The sequence below is a fragment of the Galeopterus variegatus genome, unplaced genomic scaffold, assembly GCF_000696425.1.
Source record: "Galeopterus variegatus unplaced genomic scaffold, G_variegatus-3.0.2 Scaffold327, whole genome shotgun sequence".
NCBI lineage: Eukaryota > Metazoa > Chordata > Mammalia > Dermoptera > Cynocephalidae > Galeopterus > Galeopterus variegatus.
In genome coordinates, this window is record NW_007726438.1 from 398,296 (window position 1) to 422,591 (window position 24,296).

At 39.6% G+C, this 24,296-nt stretch overlaps 1 protein-coding gene across 2 annotated transcripts in view; it reads right to left on the reverse strand.

Moving 5' to 3' along the window:
• RAB3C (RAB3C, member RAS oncogene family) overlaps nt 1-24,296 on the reverse strand; it is a 246,562-nt gene that overhangs the window by 15,824 nt on the left and 206,442 nt on the right. For both annotated transcript variants that reach the window (XM_008567538.1, XM_008567539.1), the window contains exon 4: nt 15,518-15,642. In XM_008567538.1, coding sequence (XP_008565760.1) covers nt 15,518-15,642 — 125 coding nt within the window. The remainder of the gene's footprint in view (nt 1-15,517; nt 15,643-24,296) is intronic.

The following is a 24,296-nucleotide window of genomic DNA, read 5'->3' on the forward strand; positions in this document are numbered from 1 at the left end:
TGGTGGTCACGGAGCCTGGCTCTCTGAACAGGCTCCTGCTCTAGCTGTGTACCCACCAGTCCAGTATTCCCTGAGTCCCCCTGGTGGGTGGCCCATCAGTGTGCCTGTGTGTCAGTGGGTCTATTTTTTTTTTTAACTGTCATGAAAACATTTTTCTATGTACTTAATCTGCACACAAATTGTGTTTGAATCTTACATCTGGCTGCTTTCCTCATTTGATTACTTACATCAGCACCCTGTCCTCCGTGGCTGTGTGAGTTTGAAGACTTCCAGATCTAGCTGTGTGCCCACTCAGCTGTGAGGTCTAGCCTGGACACTCTAGCCCACACTGAACATTACCTGCTCCCTACCATTTCTTTTCCTATCATATATTTGGAACTTAGTTGCTGTTTTGTATAACCGGTATAACACTTACATAACACAAAATTTATCACTTTAGCCACTTTGCAGTATACAATTCAGTAGCTTTTAGTGCATTCACAGGGTTATGTAGCCACCACCACTATTTAATTCCAGAACATCTTCATTAACCTAAAAAGAAACTTGGCCTGCATTAAGCAGTCACTCCCCATTCCCTGCCCCCCATATTAGGTGTATTTTGCTCCCTAATTAGATTGAACATCCGATAGGGGCTTCTCCATATCCCTTGAAATATTTAACACAGTACCCAGCACAAGCAGGTGTCCAGCAGATTTTGGCTAATTAAAGGATTGATTACTGTTAATTGGCTGGGAGCAGTGGGTGGGGTGGAAATGGAGAAATGGAAGGAAAGAGAATCACTTTTTTTTGTTGTTTATGGTTATGAAGTGACTAAACTTGTGAGCAATTCCGTCAGCCACATTATTTCTAGATGGAGTTTACCAAGCACAGAATTCCATCTAATATCATTTTGCTTTTGCCCTGTGGGAAATTTGATATAAAACAAATTAAAGCAGCAGCTCTATTCACCTGTGGAAAGACACATTTCTGAAAAAATTGAAAAAATGCAAGGTTGTTACACTTCAGTATCTCAGCTAACAGCTGTTAATGGGTTGAGAGATTGATGTTCTGTCAGACTGGTTTTAATAAATGGATAAGGATTCTTTATGATTGGCAGAGTTGTTGTTTATATGCAAATATGTGCTGAGTGATTTAAAAGAGTTTGTTCTCTTAAATCTGTTAAATACAGCATTCCCTTTTTAACTTCTTAGCATTTCAATAGGCTTCTAATGATAAAGCAAAAGATTTCTAGCCTAGCCTACTTATGAATTGGCTAAAATCAATACAAAAACTTCTGTAACTTTTATTTGTATAGGATTCTCAGTTTATTATAGCATTTGTATGCATTATGAATTAGCAGGTTATTTTTGCTGTGAGTGGTGCATATGAAATAGAGCAAATAGTGTAATACATTTCCAATTAGCAGGGCCCAAACTACTAATGAGAGTTCATTCTGATATCCAAGAATGTGGAATCTTAAATATAACTAACATTTATTGAGCACATATTATGTGCTGATATATGCTAGGCATTTTGCATTTGTTTCCTAAACTTGGGACCAGCACCATGAAGTAGGTACATTTACAATGCTCATTTTACAGTTGAGAAAAAAGATTGAGTCACACATTTGCTAAACCAGGACAAGAACGAAAGTCTGACTCTAAAACTCACACTTAACCTCTGCCCATCCCTAATGCCCACCTTCAAATATTCTGGCAGTGCCCCACTCAAACATCATAGAATAATAACTGCTGGCTTCATAAAAAAGTTTTGGGGGATTTTTATCCATGCTGAGTAATGTTTTTTTAACATTTACCTGTTCCTAAAATCAGGAAATTCTTTTCAAAGTCTAACTCTAGCTCTTTTCAATAGTAATACAGCCTAGCCCTCCTCTCCAGAGCAAATGCAGAAAGCTATGTGAGGCTTCACATAAATGATTTTCCTTCAGTGATAAATTCTGACAATTGTAATTAAATCAACTGTTTTCTTGACAGAGCTTGTATCTGGGAAAAAAAACCCATCTCTCTAGTAGCAGTTAGTTTATTCATTAAACTCTCAAGGCAGAGGATGAGATAATAATGAATTTTAAAGTCTTTAAATCTCTTTCTTAGAATGGCCACTTCCTTGACAAATAAAGCCAATTCAAGTGAATGCCAGTTTACTAAATTTAAAGGCAAAAGAGAGAGAGACAGACTAGGGTGTAGTATCTAGATTCAGTGGGGAAAACTATTATGATGGCTTTCATAGATATAAAATCATAGTTTAGTATGTACAAAGATGGGTGAGGTGCCTGTAGGAACCAAAGAGTATATCCTTGGAATCTGATGTTAAGACAAGGAAAAAGGTCACCTACTGAGAATAAAGTTACTAAGCAAGTGTGACAAAGTGCATAAGATTAGTCATCTGCAGAAGTAGCTCATTCCAAGGTAGGATTAACAAATGACTTTCTGGTGAGAATGGGACACTTCCCAAAATCCATCAAAGGACCAGGGTGTCTCCCAAGTTTCCAACATGGAGAGTGATATCTTCCTTTTAGCTGTGGTCTAATGAGTTATGAAATTTCCAAGGTGAGACCACCAAATGGAGTTGGTCTGTATAGAGTCAAGGAAAAGGAGAGTCAAGGATTCAGAGTATTTACTGCCAAGTGTAGTCAAGAGGAGGGGAGAGGGTGCCTGTCCCAAGCTGTGTGAGTGTGCAAATTTGTCTGTGCCCCAACTCCATTGGGATAAGGAAGCATTGTCCCCACTCAGTAGTATTCCCTTACTGTCACAGGCCTGGCAAGAAGTAAGCACTCAATAGAATAAGGAATAAATAAATGAACATCACTGGGTTTCCTTTTCTTCGATCTACAGTCACTGAGAAACTCTATGAAATGATTGGCTTTCCTAAGGGTATATTTTCTATTGATAAGAGGATGCACTGCTTATCTGAGAAGAATACTATCAGCTATGTGGCATTTACATTTCTCAAGTAATAAAAGCATTTTTAATTAGAGATCAGTCCCTTGTGAGTTTGGTTAGTATGATTTGTTCTGTTTACCATGAGAGAAAGGAAATGACACTGGCCAGTGTGCAAAGCTGATGAACAGACCTGGGCCTCTGCCAGCTGCGCACACCAGTATACATTTCACAGTCCAGTGTGAGCAAATGGTCTTTGATTTGAGCTCTTTCAACTCTTAACACTTAGCAGATTAAACTCTATCCAGATGCTGCAGTTTATATTTCTTATATCTGCTTTTAATCTTGGTTAGTAACATTGATATTAGCACTTTTTTGTTGTGTTTAAAAGCCAAATAAAACATGAAGCCAGCAGCTTACACAGATCTCTGTTAAATGGAACTGGATTCATTTTTAAACATACCACAAAATGGGTTTGCAAATTCACGTAAATGGGAAGAGGGCACAGCTTGGAAGATCATCCTAAGAGAAGGAGCAAAGGTGGGGTTCTGAGCCAAGTCTAGGTAAGAAAAATAAGGGATAAACAATTTTGAGAGATGGGGCAGGAGATATGTAAATGGGAGGTTGGTTAGGGGATAAGCTTTGATCCACAAATGGTAGAAGGGCACTGAGAGTTTGGAAGCTCTTTAGCAAGAAGAAGAAGACTTTGCATATTGGTGGCTCTTACAGCAGCTGGACTCACGGGAATGAGGATGCCCCAGGGGTCAAATGTTGATAGAGATCTGGAATAATAAGAAGGAGTAAAGGAAAGACCATCTAGATTAGTGAAGTTGACTAAAGAAAGAAACTAGTAAAATAGGGGTTTGCCAGGGGCTAAGAATTCATTCACTGGGGAACGTGAGCACACAAGAGTGGAGGTTTAGAAGCGCAGCCTTCAGAACACTGGGGTCCCAGAGGAAGCTGAATGCACCACTCAAAGATGCTGCATGGGTGGGTTCCATGGGTTGGATGACCGTAAACTGAATCACTTTTGAGATTGAAAGGGGATGCTATTAATCCAGAACACTGGGGTCCCAGAGGAAGCTGAATGCACCACTCAAAGATGCTGCATGGGTGGGTTTCATGGGTTGGATGACCGTAAACTGAATCACTTTTGAGATTGAAAGGGGATGCTATTAATACTTACACTGGGAAATGAGCATAAATTGGGGCTGTCCTGAGCACACTGGGAGGCATGGTCACTTTATTCATAAGGAGCAGACACTTTCTGAGGAGTGAATTTCGGCTGCCAGTAAAGAGGAAAATAAAGATCAAGAGTTAATAGAACTTGACCTCAATGAAGACAAGGACCAGGAGGAAGTGGAAGTCCTTTCCCTTTTTAACCACACCTAAACCAACCCAAACACATTAAAATGTACACTGTTGGCTGATTTTATGCCTCCTGAGAATACTTAGCCAGAAAAGAACGTGAGCCAGGGTATGTAACAGTGGGGGCCAGTGCTTCTCCAGAGAGCTTTGTGCAGATAGGTACTTAGAGCATTTGAATAGCACTGCTGAGACTCCCTGCTGAACCCAGAAGTTGGCAATCCCTGTTCTTTCACGAACATTACGGTTAGGATTTAAATCAATCTTTAAAAGCTGCTAGAGAACAGAGTCAATGCATGTTTGGAGCAGGTGGTTTGAGTTTCAAAAATAGTCTTCAGGGCAATGCTATTCTCATTAACGTTTCTGGCTTCTTGACCTGGCTTTATTACAAAACTGTTTTTGTAGGGGCAAGTGGAAAATGACCAAAAAATTAAAGAAAAAAAGTGGGGTAGCTGGAGGCAACACTGCGGGTCTATGCTCAAGAGGAAAGCTCTAAAATGGCCACGGTGGGAGAGTATCCACCACCAGGGCTGTTCATGCTTCTCTGGCTGTGGTGCCCCAGCTAAGTAAATGGTGCTTGGCAAGCTGAACTGACACTCTAACGACAGGCTAAAGCCTATGAAATGAGATTAGCTATGAAAAAGTATGCACTACCAAACCTTAAATTAGCCACAGTCTTTCACTAAGGAGAAGGTTAACAATGCAGACATAGATACCAATGATGGCCACTTCTTACAGTTTGCTTTACTTTTTCATACCAATTTCTTGTGTTACACAAAAATGCATTTAATGGAGGCAACTCTTAAAAACCTACCTTAATTTCACAGAAAATGAAAGGGTGTCTACTTGCACTATAAAATTTGCAAAGTTCTCTTCTTGCTAAAGAACCTCCAAACTCCCACTCTCCTCCTACCACTTGTGGATCAAAGCTTATCAAATCGTTTCAACAATAATTTACTGTCATCTTTGAAAGTATGGAGTTCAAAATGCCAGTGCTTAGGTGTAATGCTGTCTCTTTCCATTTGCTTTCTAGATGTTGTCCCATTCATTCCTATGGCTGTCCATCAAGTATCTCCATTCTCCTGACTCTCCACTCTCTGCCTCTTCCAGGATTTCTTCCTATTTGCACGTTAATATGCTGATTTCACTCCCAACTTCTCCCTCCATAATGATTTCAGTCAACTACTCAAGCCAGACACTTATGGTCATCTTTCATGCTTTCATCCCCCCAACCTCCAGATCCAGACATTCACCAAGTGTTATTAGTTCGACTGCCTAAATAGTGTAAAAATCTTCCCCCCATTTGCATTGACACTGCCACTGCTTTGTTTAGATCTGTGGTTCTTAACTTTAACACAATCAAGTGAGACATGGCAGAGCCTAAATTAGAGGTTCCCAGCACAGGCTGTACATTAGAATCACCTGAGAAGCCCAAAGCACTCATATTTGTGCTCCAGCTTCAGGGGTCCTGGGCATGATTTTTTAAATGATCCCTAGTTGGTTTGCATGTACAGCAGGGTTGAGAAACCCTGATCTGGGCCCCAGCCATGTCTGAGGCCCAGCCATGTCTGAGCTGACTGTGTTAGCCTCCTGTGTTGTCTGTGCTTCCTCTCCTCTCCTCCAGTCCATCCTCTAAACAGTGGGCTCCAAACATTTTTGACTGTACAATCTCTACAGTTAAAAAAAACAAAACAGGGCTGGCCCGGTGGCGCACTGGAGAGTGCACTGCTTGGGAGTGCGGCGGCGCTCCTGCCGAGGGTTCGGATCCCATGTGGCGACCGGTTCCCGCTCACTGGCTGAGCGNCACTGTTGGCTGATTTTATGCCTCCTGAGAATACTTAGCCAGAAAAGAACGTGAGCCAGGGGACATAACAGTGGGGGCCAGTGCTTCCAGAGAGCTGTGTGCAGATAGGTACTTAGAGCATTTGAATAGCACTGCTGAGACTCCCTGCTGAACCCAGAAGTTGGCAATCCCTGTTCTTTCACAAACATTACGGTTAGGATTTAAATCAATCTTTAAAAGCTGCTAGAGAACAGAGTCAATGCATGTTTGGAGCAGGTGGTTTGAGTTTCAAAAATAGTCTTCAGGGTAATGCTATTCTCATTAAGGTTTCTGGCTTCTTGACCTGGCTTTATTACAAAACTGTTTTCGTAGGGGCAAGTGGAAAATGACCAAAAAATTAAAGGAAAAAAGTGGGGTAGCTGGAGGCAACACTGCGGGTCTATGCTCAAGAGGAAAGCTCTAAAATGGCCACGGTGGGAGAGTATCCACCACCAGGGCTGTTCATGCTTCTCTGGCTGTGGTGCCCCAGCTAAGTAAATGGTGCTTGGCAAGCTGAACTGACACTCTAACGACAGGCTAAAGCCTATGAAATGAGATTAGCTATGAAAAAGTATGCACTACCAAACCTTAAATTAGCCACAGTCTTTCACTAAGGAGAAGGTTAACAATGCAGACATAGATACCAATGATGGCCACTTCTTACAGTTTGCTTTACTTTTTCATACCAATTTCTTGTGTTACACAAAAATGCATCTAATGGAGGCAACTCTTAAAAACCTACCTTAATTTCACAGAAAATGAAAGGGTGTCTACTTGCACTATAAAATTTGCAAAGTTCTCTTCTTGCTAAAGAACCTCCAAACTCCCACTCTCCTCCTACCACTTGTGGATCAAAGCTTATCAAATCATTTCAACAATAATTTACTGTCATCTTTGAAAGTATGGAGTTCAAAATGCCAGTGCTTAGGTGTAATGCTGTCTCTTTCCATTTGCTTTCTAGATGTTGTCCCATTCATTCCTATGGCTGTCCATCAAGTATCTCCATTCTCCTGACTCTCCACTCTCTGCCTCTTCCAGGATTTCTTCCTATTTGCACGTTAATATGCTGATTTCACTCCCAACTTCTCCCTCCATAATGATTTCAGTCAACTACTCAAGCCAGACACTTATGGTCATCTTTCATGCTTTCATCCCCCCAACCTCCAGATCCAGACATTCACCAAGTTTTATTAGTTCTACTGCCTAAATAGTGTAAAAATCTTCCCCCCATTTGCATCGACACTGCCGCTGCTTTGTTTAGATCTGTGGTTCTTAACTTTAACACAATCAAGTGAGACATGGCGGAGCCTAAATTAGAGGTTCCCAGCACAGGCTGTACATTAGAATCACCTGAGAAGCCCAAAGCACTCATATTTGTGCTCCAGCTTCAGGGGTCCTGGGCATGATTTTTTAAATGATCCCTAGTTGGTTTGCATGTACAGCAGGGTTGAGAAACCCTGATCTGGGCCCCAGCCATGTCTGAGCTGACTGCGTTAGCCTCCTGTGTTCTCTGTGCTTCCTCTCCTCTCCTCCAGTCCATCCTCTAAACAGTGGTCTCCAAACATTTTTGACTGTACAATCTCTACAGTTAAAACAAAACAAAACAAAACAAAATAAAAACCAAAAACAATTCAGCACTGCTCTAATATATAAATATTTATTTTATAAATATATAATATACTATTGGACTAATACATTGTAAAACATACCCAATACCCAATAACTGAAAGAAAATGTAAGTTGAGATACAAATAAATCTGTTAATATTTTCTTTCTGTATCCCAGTTGATCTCAAATGCCTTAATTTTGGAAACATTTCCAGGGTTATTGGCCTAAAATGAAATCTGATCTTGTCACCCCACCATTTAAAACCTAACATTAGTTCCTCAGCAGGTACAGGACAAAGCCCTCGTTCTTCAGCCCTGCAAATGATGCTCTCCATTACATGGCAGCTTTTCCAGGCTTAGCTCCAAAGTTCTGTTTCTTCTGCCTGGAGGAACCATCATCTGTTTGTCTAACTATCAAAATCCTATCCATGCTTCAAGACTTGGTTCAAACACTGGGTCCACAGTGTGACCTTTCTCAGAGCCTCTACACAGGGATGGCCTTAATCTTAAGAGCTCCTCTAACACTGAGTCTGCACCTCTATTCTGGCATTTATATACTGTCATTTAATTCTTTGTTTATGTGTCCCTCACTAAACTAGAATCTCCTTGGGAGGAGGAATTTGTCATTATTATCTTTTTACTCTCAGTGCCTGGCCAATAGTTGATGCTCAATAATATCGAATGAATGAGTGAATTAAAATACTGTAATGTATTTGTCAATTTTATTTTGAAGCATCTATCTCCTATAGACAAGAAGAAAAAAACTCCGAATGTGACCCCACTGCAGTTTGGGAAGAGAATCTTTGGCTTATTTATTTTAGCTCAATGGATTATTAAGCAATTACAAGTGGACTTTGCTAAATTCTCATTGGACCCGCTAATTATGCTCTATTATACAACCTCACACTACTCTTCTGATCCTCAAAAGCCTACCTAGAAATGCATGTTCCATTGGCCACATGGGGACCACAAGCCTGAAAGGGTCACCATGAAGCCACCCTAAAGGCCCCACTCCCTGTGGCCGAGCAGCGGGAGCCCAGCCACAAAGCGTGACACCAATCCCAGCTCCCTTCTCCTGGCTGTGGGCTAATCTGCATCTTGTTTTTTTTCTGTAGATCAGTGGTTCTCAATCACGTCTACACATTGGAATAACCTGGGGCTTTAAAAAAAAATACTGTTGTATGGGTCCCATCCCAGATGTTTCAATTTAATGAGCCTGAGATGCAGCTTGGGCACTTAAAAAGCATCCCATGTTATGAAAATGTGTAGCCAAGGATGAAAACCCTTACTCTAGATGCAATCTTCTTTCTAGATTTGTTTTCCTGCCCCTGCCTTGGTCTTTCCTACTTTGATGTTCTGAAAAAGAAACAAGGTCCCCTCAATGTCTGGAGGCCTCGCTGTGACTCCTGACATCTCTGCCATTCTCAATCCCAAGAACAGTCTGGTGTGGCTCTCTCAATGCAACAAGCAAGCAACTAAAATAGCACACTACACAATACCTTAATTTTCAGTTATTTAGAAGGGGACTTCCTTAAGTAGTCCTGATTATAGCCTTATTAAAATGGTGCTCTCAAGGTACTGAGAATTTTCTGTAAAATTTAGTGGTAACTATCTGAGTGTAATTTTTAAGGCCCATGGAGTGAAGCACTACAAATTTCTAAAGGTTTCTTATAAAGCACAGAACAAGTGGCTAAGGAGTTTTCCAGTTTATTAGCTGTGGAAATTCCAAAAAGCTGGGCATATTTTGAAAAGAGAAATTATGTATTTGAACAAGATTGCATTTAAGGTAATTTGTCCCTAATAACAATGTGATCATTTTGTGGCATCTTCCACTGGATCATGTGGATCACTGGAAGATTGTGGGGTCCAACGATGGTTTAAATAGGTTTACCAGCTACATATGCCCTAATTTCCTCCTGGATGGAACACTAAATTCACGTAAGTAATTTAGTTCTGTAACTCAAGGTTGTGCCAAGAGTATGATGACTAATATGGAGCTTAGTGGTAAGGAAAGGTGTGAGGCTGCTATTACAACGCACAAAGAGAATATGGTTGCTTAGGGTCAGACCACATGGATCTAAAAGTTCAGGGTTCCCAGGACCATATGATTTCACATTGCAGTTACTATCCTTCTTTCTCTTACTTGGGTTAGCAATGAGAGTCAAGAGTGGTTTCCACCATAAGATTCATGGGAACAAATTAGAGAATCCCAGAGCCAGAATTCCCAAATCAGGCACCCTGGGGTAACTCAGACTCAGCAGAAATCAGAATCATGGTTACAAAAATCCAAGGAGGTAGACTTTCCTGGCTGGGTTATAATGATATTTTATTTACTTCAATCATCTTGACTCCAAAAGTGACATATGAGGTAGCGTGGTCAGCATGCCCAAGCTCTTATCCATGATGGAGTAGAAATATCCCACAGAATTCAAGCTTTCTTTATTAGCCATGGAGGATCTGCCTGCCTTGATTTATCTAAACCTTTTGGGAAGCAATTATATATCCGGCCTGTACCACGTCCCACCTCCAGAGGTAGCTGGTTCTATTTAGTATATTTTTTGTTATGTGAAAGAGTATCCTTTTTCATTTGTCTTAAATTCACCTCTTTCTACTTCAAGAGACTATTCCCTTGAAGGAACTGTTTAATTAAGTCACAATTTATCAAATCAATAAGTTTTAGAGTTCATAGACATAGAATGTGTCTTTTTGTCAGTCTTCTCATGCCTAAAACAGAAGCATGTACCCCTCACAGACCTCCATGCCCCTCCTTCATCCTTCAAGCTACACATATGGATGTTTTTCAGCCCTGTTTAGTATATATATTCATGATATTTTAGTGTATTTTCTGATATATCAACCACACTTTAAGCCCCACAAGAGGGAAGATACATGTTTTAAGACTGCCAGTATCATTATAGGTGTTTAGTAAGTATTTGTCAGACGAGTAATCAAAACAAAAAAGTCATTAAATGGGAAAAGAAGGGGAAACAAATTGTATAGCTTGAAAGATGGCAAAGTGTTAAGAGTATTTTGTGGTTGTCAGAAATCCTCATGGATTGTTAAAGAGAGAAGAACTGTGGTTACTAGAGGTGGGAAGGGGGGAGGGAACAGTGAGGGGCTGGTTAATGGACACACAATTGCAGTTAGATAGGATAGATAAGAAAATTAGTTGTATTAGTGTGCAGCTGACCCAGGAATCTATAATTAACAATGATTTACTGCATGTTACCAAACGACTAGAAGAGGTCAAATGTGCACATCGCAAAGGAATGATTAAGTTTTACAATGATGAATATGCTAATTTCCCTGAACAGATCATCACACATTGTATACAGGTATTGAAATATAACACTGCACCCCATAAATATGTACAATCAATATGATTCAATAATTTTTTTTTTTTAAATATGAAATCCTCACAAGATCTTTGTTCTGGACAGGATGGATGGACACAGAGAATGGGTCTGGAATTCAGTCATATATCCACATGATACCATAACACTTTGTCTGATTGCAAAGTAATTGAGAATATTATCTGTTATTTGCTTCTGGAAAAAAATATTAATGCAAATTAAAAACACTTCAAAACTGGCTCCTTACAAGCTGTTAATAAAAAAATAATTACTTCTCTCCAGAAGCAATTTTAAGTTATCTTTAGTCTTTGTTTCTCTGACTACATTTTTGGGAAACCTCGAAGTTTCTGCACTTTCTGCCTTTAAGAACACATAAAAATGGTTCAAGTATTCTTCTACCTATAATTCCAAGGCAATATAAATCTCTTCCCCTCCATAAATTTCTTTGTTCTTATTCCCAGTTAAATTACTCCTATTCTAGGAAAACTTATATCTTCAATTATATCTCCCATTTTTTTATTATCTAACATTTAATAGTTTCACATTTAAAACTTAAATCGTGAGATTGTACATATATACAATTGCCATATTATAAATTTTATATAAACTAAAACCACAAAACATTCTTATATATTGTTAGAGGCACATGCAATGTTAAAAACATGCATGGTAGTAATAATACCAGCTATAGATCATGTTCAGCTTTGGCAACAATTCCCTACCCCATCTAAATACTCCTAATTTAGTCCTGTATAAAAGTCACAAAGGGATTTGTTAAAAATATAAATCCCTAAGGTTCAACTTCAAAAACTCTGATGCAGCAGGTCCAAGTTGGGGTTGAATGGGAGAAAAGGAACCCTGGCTGATTCAGCTGCACATGACTAGAAAATTACCCTAAATCAGAAGGACTGGATATACACAGCTGGCAGGGGGACACAGGAGCCTGTGCTCCACTGTGAGGTTAGGGCTGGGACATGATTTGGCAGTCATTAGTCTGTAGTTTAAAACCTTGGAGTGGATGGGAATATCCAAGGGAGGGTGTAGAGAGAGGAGTGGTGGGCCAAGCATAGAAAGCCTGAGTGTGAGAGACAGAAAGAGGAGGAGGAGTCTACCAAGGAAATAGAACACATGAGCAGAGAGGGAGCAGGAGAACAGAGAGCACCTGCTCATAAAAGCCAGGGTGGCAGAGTGCAACTAGGAGGAGGTGCTCAACAGGGCCAAAGGAAACAAAATGGCCAGGAAAGGGAAGGCCAGAAAAATGCTCACTGTCATAGTCTTATCTAAGGTCCTATCATGTTCGTTCCTAGAAGGGTTATTTGTCATTGCATTTCCAGCACGTGGCATATTATAAGCACTTAGTAAATGTTTGACAAACTACAGCTTGGTTCCATTAAGTACTCTCACTAAGATGAGCAAATGTTACATGAATATAACCATCCACAATGGTGAACTAATTGTAACCAGATCGATAAAGCAGTTATTTTGAGCTACCTGCCAGGATATGGTAATGACCTTTAAAAAACAATGCCTAACCTCTGCATCTACATGAAGTTATTCTGGAGAATGGGATGTTACCAGTAATTTTAAAAAATAAAGCAAAGACCTTTAAAACCTTTAAATTTAGATTGTAAGAATGTTTTTGTTCCATACAAATGAACTCTCATGATCATTTGCAGAAGCGTGTGTAGTCATGAGGAGAACAAACCACATTAAAGGAGGTAAATGACTCTCCAAGAATGCATGTGTCGGTTGCTATGACAACTGCTGGGTTTTATTAAAAGACAACAAAAAAATCAATTAGAAGACATTAGGAGAACTTGCACAGGAACATAAAACATTTCTGCCTCACAATTTCAGGAACTTTCCAACATCTGTGTACTGGATGGAAATAGAGTGTGCCAGTCAATGGAGTTCTAAGGAAAGTCACCTTTTTGATGCATTTCCATCATTATCATTACCCAAGAAATCTGATCCATAATCTGATCTTCTCAATACCCAAGTAATTTATTAGAGTAGTAAATAAATTTAGCCATTCACCCGGCTCTTTTGTCTTTTTTTTTTTTTTTTCGTGTCCGGCAACGGATCGCAACCCTCAGTGTCGCACCCGCACCGGACCGGGACCAGCAACAGGACCGCAACCCTCAGCGCTGCACCGCACCTCGCTCAGCCAGTGAGCGGGAACCGGTCCATATGTGGGATCCGAACCCTCGGCGGGAGCGCCACCGCGCTCCCAAGCGGCGCACTGTAGCAGTGCGCCACCGGGCCGGCCCCCACCCGGCTCTTTTGTATCAATGACATTATACAATTCTTGGCTCTTACATATTTTCTTTGAACTAGTGTTCGGGTTTATTTATAAGGACAGCCTGTGTAGCAGTTTCTTCCCCTACATGGCATACATCTGGGTGGTCAAGAAAATATTTCCAGGGTGGGAAAGAAGAGATGGTCTTAGGAAGCCATCCTGCCAACCATCTCCCAGTTTTCTTTCTCTCTTTTCTTGGGGATTTACTGTTCTCCATTCCCGTTTTCCTGAGATACTAACAGGACTAAAAAAGATTGCCAAGTTTTTCAGGCTGTTCTTAAACCATCGTTAAATTGATAGACTGGGGAGAAGCTCTATGACAGAGAAAAGAAAGGCTCAAGAGTAGCCACAGTGAGACCAGATATCAGTTCATGGGTAGCTCTAAGAATGCTTGGTGGAAGGGTTCTTGTGGTCACTCAGTGATAACTTTTAGTCTAATGAGCTCATGAATCTCACGGTCAAGCTTTCAGAGTGGACTATACCTAGTTCAGTTATGAGGTTTGCCAAGGGACAGTGACCCATGGAGAGGGTCCCTGCTTCTCCAATCCATGCTGTACACCACCAGCAGATTAATCCCAAATCACCCCCTTCATAGCAGTTTTTTTCAAATTATGGGTTGGAATTTATTACTGAGGTGGGGGATCAACTAGTGGACTGAGACCATCATTAAAAAGAAGAAAGAGGTTAAGATAGAAAATAGTGTGGAATCTCATTTAGTAAAGCTAAAATGTGTTTTGTGAAACTTATGTGTAATTCTCTCTCTTTACATATGTATGCCCTGGGTTGTTAGATTGAATGTATTTCTCACAAAAGTCCAGGCCAAAAAGGTTGGAAGGTTCTTCTCTGCAAACAATCCGTCAATGTTCCCTGTTGTCTAAAGAAAAAATGAAAAATCAAACAAAAATTCTAACTCCTTTACCTCTAGGGTTGGAATCCTTCCCCCCAATCTACAACTCACATCCACAACTCTATGCTAGGTTCCATTCACCGTCCTCTCAACTAATGTTCATCTCAATATCCACCCTCCTCCATGTCTTTTCCTCATGATGTCCCTCTCCTCTTTGTAGTTTTTACATTCCACTGTCCTTTAGGGTACATTCAAGCTGTATCTTGCCATTGAACACATGCAATCTCCATCTCCTCCCACCACTCACCTCTTCCTGGTGGTCCTGCTCATTTCCACACATTATCTGTCCAGGTGTCTTCCCTGCACTGCTCTTTGTCTGCCTGCTATCCCGCTGCACTCCCATACCTCCTTCTGGCAATATTTTCTCCATCCCTGTGTCTACTTTCCTCTCCCTTTTGCTTTCCTTTTCACATCTGCTTTCTAGCTCATCATCTCATTGGCCTGTTTTTGTTGTCCTGTTACCTCTACCTTCTTGTGTGTATCTCTAGTCTCCCCACTTGATGGAAAGCAACTTGAGCCCAGGGACTGTGGATCATACTTCTTTTGTATTCCCCATGATGTTTGACATGTAATAGGTGCTCAGTAAAAAGTTCTTGAGTCAATCAATCAATCAATCATCAATCCCTTTGCACAGAAACTCTACCCTAGTCGCTATGGCATTTTTCTCTTTAGATACAGTGTTTTGTGTTTGTTATGGCCTTGCCATTTCTAAAGCTCTGTCATATTTATTATCTCATTCAATCTTATCTACAAGGCCTTGGTTAAGTAGGCATGGATTATGATACTCATTCTTGAGAGATGAAGAGATTGAGTCTCAAAGAGATTTGTAACAGTAATATAGTTTATCAGTCGTGGCCCTAGAACCAGCATGTAGGATGTGACCTATTCTGTGCCATTACCATCTTCCAATGGACACTTGAGAACAATGGTAATCACACAATAAAATACTCACTGAATGAAAGATATTGTGTATAGAGAAAAAACAAAGAAATAGTGGTCAAGGCATAGTCTGTGTTTCTTGTGCAATAAGAATTTGAACACCTTGTACTAAGACCAAAATTCTGGGCATCATTTTTGCTTCTATAAGTTGTGCTTGAATTCAAATGAAGCCACATGAAGTGGGAGGAAATGCAGTGACTGCTTATGAGGATGTGTTGTTTTCCACTGTCAGGTTGAGAAACTTTTCATTAACCCCACCCTGGCAATGGGACTGTACATGCGACTCTGTACATTGTTAAAAATAATCATCAAGCTCTCTTTCTCATTAATTTGCTAATTTGTTTCTCACCAAGCTGTTCTCCTAGGCGTTGGCCTCTCTCGGTTGAGATGACCCGCTCGTCTTCCATGTCGCATTTGTTGCCAACCAGGATAACCTGGGCATTATCCCAAGAGTAGGTTTTGATTTGAGTTGACCTAAAAGAAAAAGAACAAGCACAAAATGATCAGAAGAATGCAGAACAGCATACAATGGAAGAGAAAAAATATATCTCACAGATGATGATAATAACAAAAAAACGAAGGCCAAATTCTTGACATTTAGAATTAATTAGTACAGTGCAATTTCACCCTTCAGAAATTCATCAGAGATTACATGAGTCAAAAATCAAGAGAACAGTGGTGCTGTACTAAAATTCTTTTTATTTGTCAAAATTAATACTATTCCTGCTACTTCCTTTCTCTCTTCTACTTCTGTCTTTTGTAATACCTTTATAGCTAGGGTGGCCGACCATCCAGGTTTGCCAAGACTTTCCCAGTTTTAGCAGTAAAAGTTATATGTCCTGAGAAACTCCTAAGTCCTAGACAAACCAAAATGGTTGGTCACCCTATTGCCAGTCCATCACACAAAAACATCATTTTCCCTTGTCACAGTAACATCTTAAAGAGCTAAGGTAATTGGAGCTTAGGAAATCTGTGGATAATAATTTCAAAAAAAGGAATCATAAGAACTAATATACTCATGCCTTACATTTTTAAGAGAAAAATGCCAAGTTGATTACTATCAAAATTGCAATACAACAGGCTGGTGTTTTAAGTTACTACAAACAGGATATCTTCAATTCAGAATAAGCTTCTAGTGTGAATCATAATGCAAATAACCAACATTTGATTTTGAAACTTAGATAATAATTATAATAGTTAACATTTTCAAGTACTGTTCTAAATGCCTTACATATGTTACCTTAATTTAATCCTTAGAGTAACTCAAGGGGGATATTATTATCCCCATTTTACAGTTGAGATAAATGAGGCATAGAGAGGATAAATGATTTGCCCAAAATCACTCAGCTGGTAAAGTGACAGGTCTGGGAATCTCACTCAGGCAGTATGGCTCTCAAGCCTGTGCTTTTAAACATGTTTCCATATTACTCATTAAAAGTTTGAGAAGTGAAATTCTAGTGCATTTATTGTCATTCAGAGAGGAAGTCATGTTCTCTAATCCTCCCTTTATATTGGCCATGTTCTTATCTGACAACAGGCTCAGATGGGTGGAAAAGATATTGCCCAGTGGGTGGCCAGGAGAGAGATACTGAAATGTTGAAAAGCTAAACAAATAAAGTTTGAAGAAACAGATTTGTAAAGTGTTGAAAAGGGAAGCTTGGGAATGGTCTTACTAATTGTCAAGTCTTTTAGAATTACTGAATATAAAACAGAGATTAGCTTTTCTCAACTTGAACTTGAAAAGGGAAGCTTGGGAATGGTCTTACTAACAATTGTCAAGTCTTTTAGAATTACTGAATATAAAACAGAGATTAGCTTTTCTCAACTTGAACNCTGAAAAGGGAAGCTTGGGAATGGTCTTACTAATTGTCAAGTCTTTTAGAATTACTGAATATAAAACAGAGATTAGCTTTTCTCAACTTGAACAGAGAGTAAAAAGTAAATAGCTTTAAACTACAGCAGGAGAGCTTTTAATGACATGTGATCATTGTGTCTCCCTCCTGAGAACAAAGGAAAGAGCTAAGAGGCAGATAGGGTTTTGTTCCAGAGTATTCCCCTGAACCAAGTGCAAGTTTTCAAATGAGATTAAAATCTCTGGTGAGATATACTCTTGATTCTACCTAGACATCCCAGAGGCACAGCATATTTTGTCAGAAAAAGCTGGGGTGTATGACCTTTCTAATTCTGATGGCTAAGTTAATAATATATATATATTTTAGCAACAGTAAGATTTGGCATGTATCCATAAACAGGAGAAATAAAGTCAGAAAATTTAAACTGTATGCTTTTTTCTTACCACATCTTACATGTGGGGTATATGAAACATGATGAATTCATAATGAATTAAGGTGTAAAAAATATCCCACATCTGGACAAATCTTAAATCTTAAATGCCAATATGTTTTTACAAAGGAAGTCCAAAGTTCCTTTTAAAGGATCTCAAATCTCATTGAATTTCCTTATGTATTTTTTAATTTTTTAAAAATTATCCCCATACTACTATAAGTCTTGTAATCCAACGCGTGGCCTATGCTTATAAAGGCTCTAGGTAGAGAATCCTCATGTTAATGGAGAAAGTTCCTGGTAGTACAGCTGGAAATCAGATGCCCAGAGTGCTATTAGTGACATGGAGTTCACAGGAGAGTGTCATAATTGTGTAAGGAAGGAGTTGGGGCCAGGATGCAAATGACACAACTTCTTGAGTTTCCTGAGGACAAACTCTCACTTGAGGAAATCTGGCACTCATCTGGCCTGGAAAACTCATCCTACTGCATCCCTGACTGTATAAACTCAACCCAGGGTATACATTTACGAGGATCAGGTGTAGAGGATTCATAAAGCAAATGTACTTCACAGGGCCTGGTTTTCCAAAGCCTTGCAGTTTCAAATATTGACCATGCAAAGGACAGGAAATTTTCCTCAGGCTATAAAGTCTCTGGTGTAAAATAAAGATTTGTAACATAGCAAGGTTGCTGGCTCAAAGACAGACTGTTTACTGATTGATATGTAAAGTTACTGGGAAGCTGCTGTAGGGAGAAGGAATGTTTGCTAGATCAAGCTTTTGTTGGCAGATCACTTAATTGTCTAAGGGAATGTCATCTGACTTGTTTTTACAGAATGTTACCAGCTTCTCTTGTTAAACTTGTAAAACGGTACTTAGCAAAAATCCCACCTATGTCTCTTCCTGTAACTTCTTGGTCTGGAGAATAAATGCAGGAAGAGAACCCCATTTGGGGTTAATTTCCCAAATGGAAGGAATGCCACTCGCTTGAGGGTTCTGGGGGAGATTAACCACTTTGGGGCTTCTCACTGCTCAGAAGAGATAGGCTTCGAGTAATCCTTTATGGCTCTGTCACCCAGGAGAAGAGGGGTGATAAATCCATGGGGGTCAAAGCAACAGTCAGGAAGGTACATAACTCAGCATCCACTGGCTGATCTGTATCCTTTAACCAAGTTGATGGAATGCTTGCTTCTACCATCAAACACATCTGAGTATCTCAGTTCTGCTGACATAATAACCCATGGGGTCTTTGCTACTGCAATGGATTATACATTGATGCATACACAACATTTCCTGGTCTCTAAAAATTTATAATATATGAAAAGAACATCTTAACATCTATTTTTTTTTTTTTTTGGCCATAACTATATTAGAACCATCCCCCTTCCTATTTGTTCTTATATAAAAAATATTTTAATGTAATCTCCAATGTTTTAAATTGCCAAGAAAATAATGTAAAATGAGTATTTTTACAATTACCAGGGAATTATAAAGAACATTATCTTGAAAGCTTAGACCAATTTTCTTTGTAATGAAATAAAAATTGTGGTCTGGCACATTTGTGTTGAGATGAACAAAAGATTGATTTGCCTTCAGAGTGAGTTAATTTCATGATCAAAATCAGTATAGCAAATATTCAATGTCTGGTCTTGGTTTTGAATGCCCTGGGCTTCCTGATGGTGTTCTCCATCAGCCCAGCAGGGAAGATAGCTGCAGACACAGTAAGAGGGGTCAGAACAATGCTGGTTGGATCTGGATTACAACATGTCATAGAATCTAAGATGCCATAAATCATAAGTTAAAACATATTTTACTACAGCCAAGAATGAAAAGTTATAGCAAATTAAACTATGTCATAGTACTTTAACAATAGTCCTGCTCAGCACAATTGTCAGTCACTTTAGCTTCTTGTTGCTTTGAAATTTCTTTCATGTATTCTGAAGGATTTAGCAATTTAAAAAATTTTCTTTTGCTTTTGGTTGTTTTGCTTAGTGCATGTTTGCTTAGTACAGTTAACCATGTCATGCCTGTGTCAATGATAAAAATTAAAATACTTTAGCTAATTGTGGATATCTTCCCTTCTTAGGTCCTGTAGAGCATGAAGTTGTTGCTTTGTGAAAAAATATGAAATAATGGTCATTACTCCAAAATAAGTATTCATATCACTAGTATTAAATGTAGACCCCTTTCTGCATACACAATAAATTTCTGCCCATGTACCAATAATTGCCTAACTCAATGGAGGCAATGCCAGTGTAAGCAGCTATGACCAAGTTAATGTGTATGCTGGCAATGAAATCCATGTTTGGTGCTGCTACATAGTGATTATAATAAACCGCTGATGATAAGACACTTCCCAATGTTGGAGACGTTAAAATATGAAAAATTGTTCATCTTAGATTCTGTAAAATGTTACTGTGTTCCTGTTTTGTTTTGTTTTTTTAAATGTGTGAAGATCATACATGAAGAAGGTCGAAATAAGGGCCCAGAATATTTCCTTAACTCTGGAAAATTTGGAGATAAGGAAGTATAAGCCCACGAGTTGAGAAAGACCCAGGGCTGTGCATATTTCATCTACACTGCAATATGAATTAAGGTCAGAAGAATGTTGAGATAGCAATCCAGTTTCCATCCCTTCCAACTCAGAATCGCAACAATTTATTCAGCCAGTTTAAGAGAAAGCTCCAATAGTGAGAATGGGGAAGTCATTCGGAATTCTGTAGCGTCAGTATCTTCATCTGTAAAATGAGGCTACCACATTTTCTACTTTGGGGCTGTTGTAGGAAAATTCTGATCTAAGCAGGGCCACATTTTTAACTCGAAAACATCTTTTTACAAATAGAGCACATTATTAGTCTCAGCTTGGGCAGCCAGCTGTTCCTCTTCACAAATCGAGCTCCATTCATCCTTTCTAATTCCTATACTCTAAACAATAATTGGAATTTTTTCATTAAAGAATCTCAAATTTTGTCTCCAGTTCATATCTCCAGGCTTAGTTCTTCTAAACAAGCAAATTTTTTACTGGGAATAAATGGCCTTACTCTCGTATGTCTATCAGGAATGTGACACGTTTGTTGAATAAATCCTCCTTTCATGTGGCATTTATATGTATTTACTTTTCTGGCCATTTGCTGTATTTTGTAAAATTTCTTATTTGGGGGACGTTTCCAATCAGCTCAATTGAGGGACTAATTTCTTTGTTGGGTAGAGATACACATTTAAAGAGAGTGGCTATCACCAAATAATATACACCTGAAAAGATGATTTATTTCTGACTTGCTGCAAAAGATCCTTAGGGATTTACCATTAATCTCAACAAGATTAATGGAATCAGAAGCCATATGCTGGTCACCATGGTTACTCTGCAGATGGCAGTTAACTCAGACCTTACCAGTACCAGATCACAGTTACTAAAAAATCTGTTATTTAGTTACTATTTAGCTAAAACAAAACAAAACAAAACGAAATATACAAAAAACCCCAAACCTTCTCTCAATATTTATTTATAATCTCAAAAGAGAGAAGGGAGGAAACATAAATTACCCCCATTTCAGCTCCTTTCAAACATGAAAGTGAGGCCTTGCAAAAGAGTTGGGATGGGGCAGAGGGATGTAAAAAGAGTTTTTGATATTTTATATTTTACACATAAATAACTGAACTCTACACAGAATAAAATCATTTAAGTCTGGAGAGCTGTAAATGAACAAACTGAATTCCTACAATATCTCTATTCCTTCTCTTCTGTTCTGGGTATATAAGTAATTTCCCATGAATTCAACCTCTTCTCATAGAGAATAATGGGCTCTGGCTAGTCACAATGTTCTGAAAAACAGTCCACAAAACGTACTTCAGCGAGTCTCCCCCAAACCCCCAAAATTGTGTCCTAGGATCTGATTTGGGCTTTACATGGGGAAAATGGGGTTTCAGAGAGAATATAGTTTGCTCTTCCTTACCCAGTGTAGTTCAGACAGATCTTAATTTAAAAGCTAGTATTCTCCACTGTATCTTTTAGTCTTACTGTCCAACATTTAGGAGCCTTGGCTTTTCAGTATCATAGCATACTTCAAGTTTGTAAGGAAACTTGCTTACAAGTTTTTTTTTTTTTNCGGGAGCGCCGCCGCGCTTCCCAAGCGGCACACTGTAGCAGTGCGCCACCGGGCTGGCCCTGCTTACAAGTTTTTATTCACTTGCTCTTCATCATGGGAAGAGTCCATCCCAAAAAGAGGTTGCTTTTTCAGCCTGTCCCAGAAATGAGAAGCCATGAGAAGCCCAGGTGAGTTCTTCAGAGACCAAAAAATTTCAGCCAAACTTAGAAAAGCCCAGTTTAACATAACACCTTGTATTAGTCCATTTCTGTTGCTTATAACAGAATACCTGCAACTGGGTAATTCATAAAAACGTAGAATTTATTTCTTATAGCTTCAGAGGCTGGGAAGTCCAAAGTCCAGGGAACACATCTGGTAAGGGTCTTGTTCTCGCTGGTTTCTTCACAGCAAAGCAGGGTATCACACGGCAAGAAAGGTTGAGTGAGAGACAGCTAAGTTTCTCAGTTGTTCTCCTTTAAAGCCATCAGAACTATGCCCATTACTCCATGAGTGGATGGATGAATCAATTCACAAGGACAGTCTTCACAATCTAATCACCTCTTTAAGGTTCTCCCTTTCAATTACCGTGATAGGGTTTCCTACCCTTTTAACACTGTCACAGTGGGGATTAAGTTTCAATGAGTTTGAGGGGGCATTCAATCCAAAGTACACCTTTCACATGGCCTTGGCTTACTTTTCTAGCTTTATCTCTTGCTCCCTTCCTTTCTCCAACTCTGATATGGGCTTAATAATTTCTTTGAATTTCCCATACATGCTTCACTTTCAATAAGTAAGGGCTATCACTATGGATGGTTTCAGGTTTTGCGAAGTCTAAAATTAATAAAAAATTTAGGGCCCAATTTAAGAAAAACAATGCAAATTACAAATACAGAATTAGGCCCAGGGTATTTTGTAGCAGATGCTGTTGCTGCTCTGTCCATATCCCCCAGGTCTGGCTGGCTGACTTCTGACTGCAAGAGTCTGCACTTTTTGGCTTTACAGCTTTCTCCAGAGCAATGGAAGGTTATTCTGCCCATCAGGGAAGGTCAAATGTATCGGAAATAACACACCCAGGAGCAGCCTCAGCCAATGACTGACAAGAGTTGGTGTATAAAAACCCCAGCTCTCTTTCTTCTCGGGTTGCTACCATATTAATTCTTAGATTGTTTAAGTGGGATTAAGATCTAGTTACATATAATGGTAGTTGGCTTGAAAATACCTCTTATTAGCTTTCTTCCCTTTCACAGCTTGCTTCCCCACCCTCTATGGATTTTTCTTGCCCTTCCCAAATAAACTACCTTTATGCAAATTCATGTCTCAGAGCCTGCTTCTGGGAGAAACCTATTAAGACACTTTGAGGGGGTTTGTCCTAATAAGGAGCTCAAATCTTAGCAGTGTTCTGGAACTGGCAGTACTGACTAAAAAGCAATGATTGCTAAATATTTTTTTCCTTTTATCAAAGAGCCAGCTTACTGATGAACCCCTGGACTCAAGCTTCTTTAGTTTTGCAAGAAACCCACTTGTAACCATCACGCGTGCTATCTGTCTAAAACACGTTCATCACCTCTGTCAGACTCTCCCATTCTCTTCCATCTGGTCTCAGCTCATATCCCTCCTGTGGGCCCACATATGCCNGGGGTTTGTCCTAATAAGGAGCTCAAATCTTAGCAGTGTTCTGGAACTGGCAGTACTGACTCAAAAGCAATGATTGCTAAATATTTTTTTCCTTTTATCAAAGAGCCAGCTTACTGATGAACCCCTGGCCTCAAGCTTCTTTAGTTTTGCAAGAAACCCACTTGTAACCATCACGCGTGCTATCTGTCTAAAACACATTCATCACCTCTGTCAAACTCTCCCATTCTCTTCCATCTGGTCTCAGCTCATATCCCTCCTGTGGGCCCACATATGCCCTGTACATCTCTCACCGTGACTTTTCACTTGTCTATATCCCCCTAGACTGCAGGTGCTGTGAGGGCGAGGACTTCAATGGTCTGTTCACCATTATGTCTTCAGCATTCAGCAATATGTCTGGCACACAGATGTCAAACAGGAAGTTTGAATTTGTTATTAAATGAATAAGTGAATGATAGACTGAATGTCAAAAATACCTGAGAGGCTCAGTTAATTTGGAATATTAGCATAAAATAAAACCTCACAGGAGGAGAATCACCAACTTCCACAATGTCAATGCCACATTGAACTCCTTTTAGGATGTGTTGCTGGCAGAGTTCTTTCGTGGTCTTTTATACCCCAACAGGGTCTATGGTAAGGGTCAAGTGTTGGCCCCTCCACAGCCTGCAGAGGCCATCTGTGTAACTAGCTGTTCATTCCAGGCAGAGGAGTCACGTTTTCCTTTCTGATCCAGCACCAATAGTCAGGATGTGGATACCTCAGGGAGCAACTGAGCACCTTAACACCATGGAATAGTTGCTTTGGAGGGAGTCCAACTCCACAGTCCAACTCCTTCATTTTGTAGATGACAAAGCTGAGACCAGATGTGAAGTGACTTGACTGAGATGATGTAAGTACCTGGTGGCCGATGTGCGTCTATTTCCAAGGCCCCCTTGAGTGCTCTTCTACAACACACCATCTGCTCCACAGGGAGAGAAAGTGGCTGTATTTCATTGGATGTGGAACTTGGTAAGAAATTTATGTGCTAAATATTTGATTGTCTTTTCAAAATAAAAAATAATATATCTCTTGGGGAAACCCCAAATCCTTGAATCTCCATACATACAGGAATGTCATTAGGCTGCAGGTGG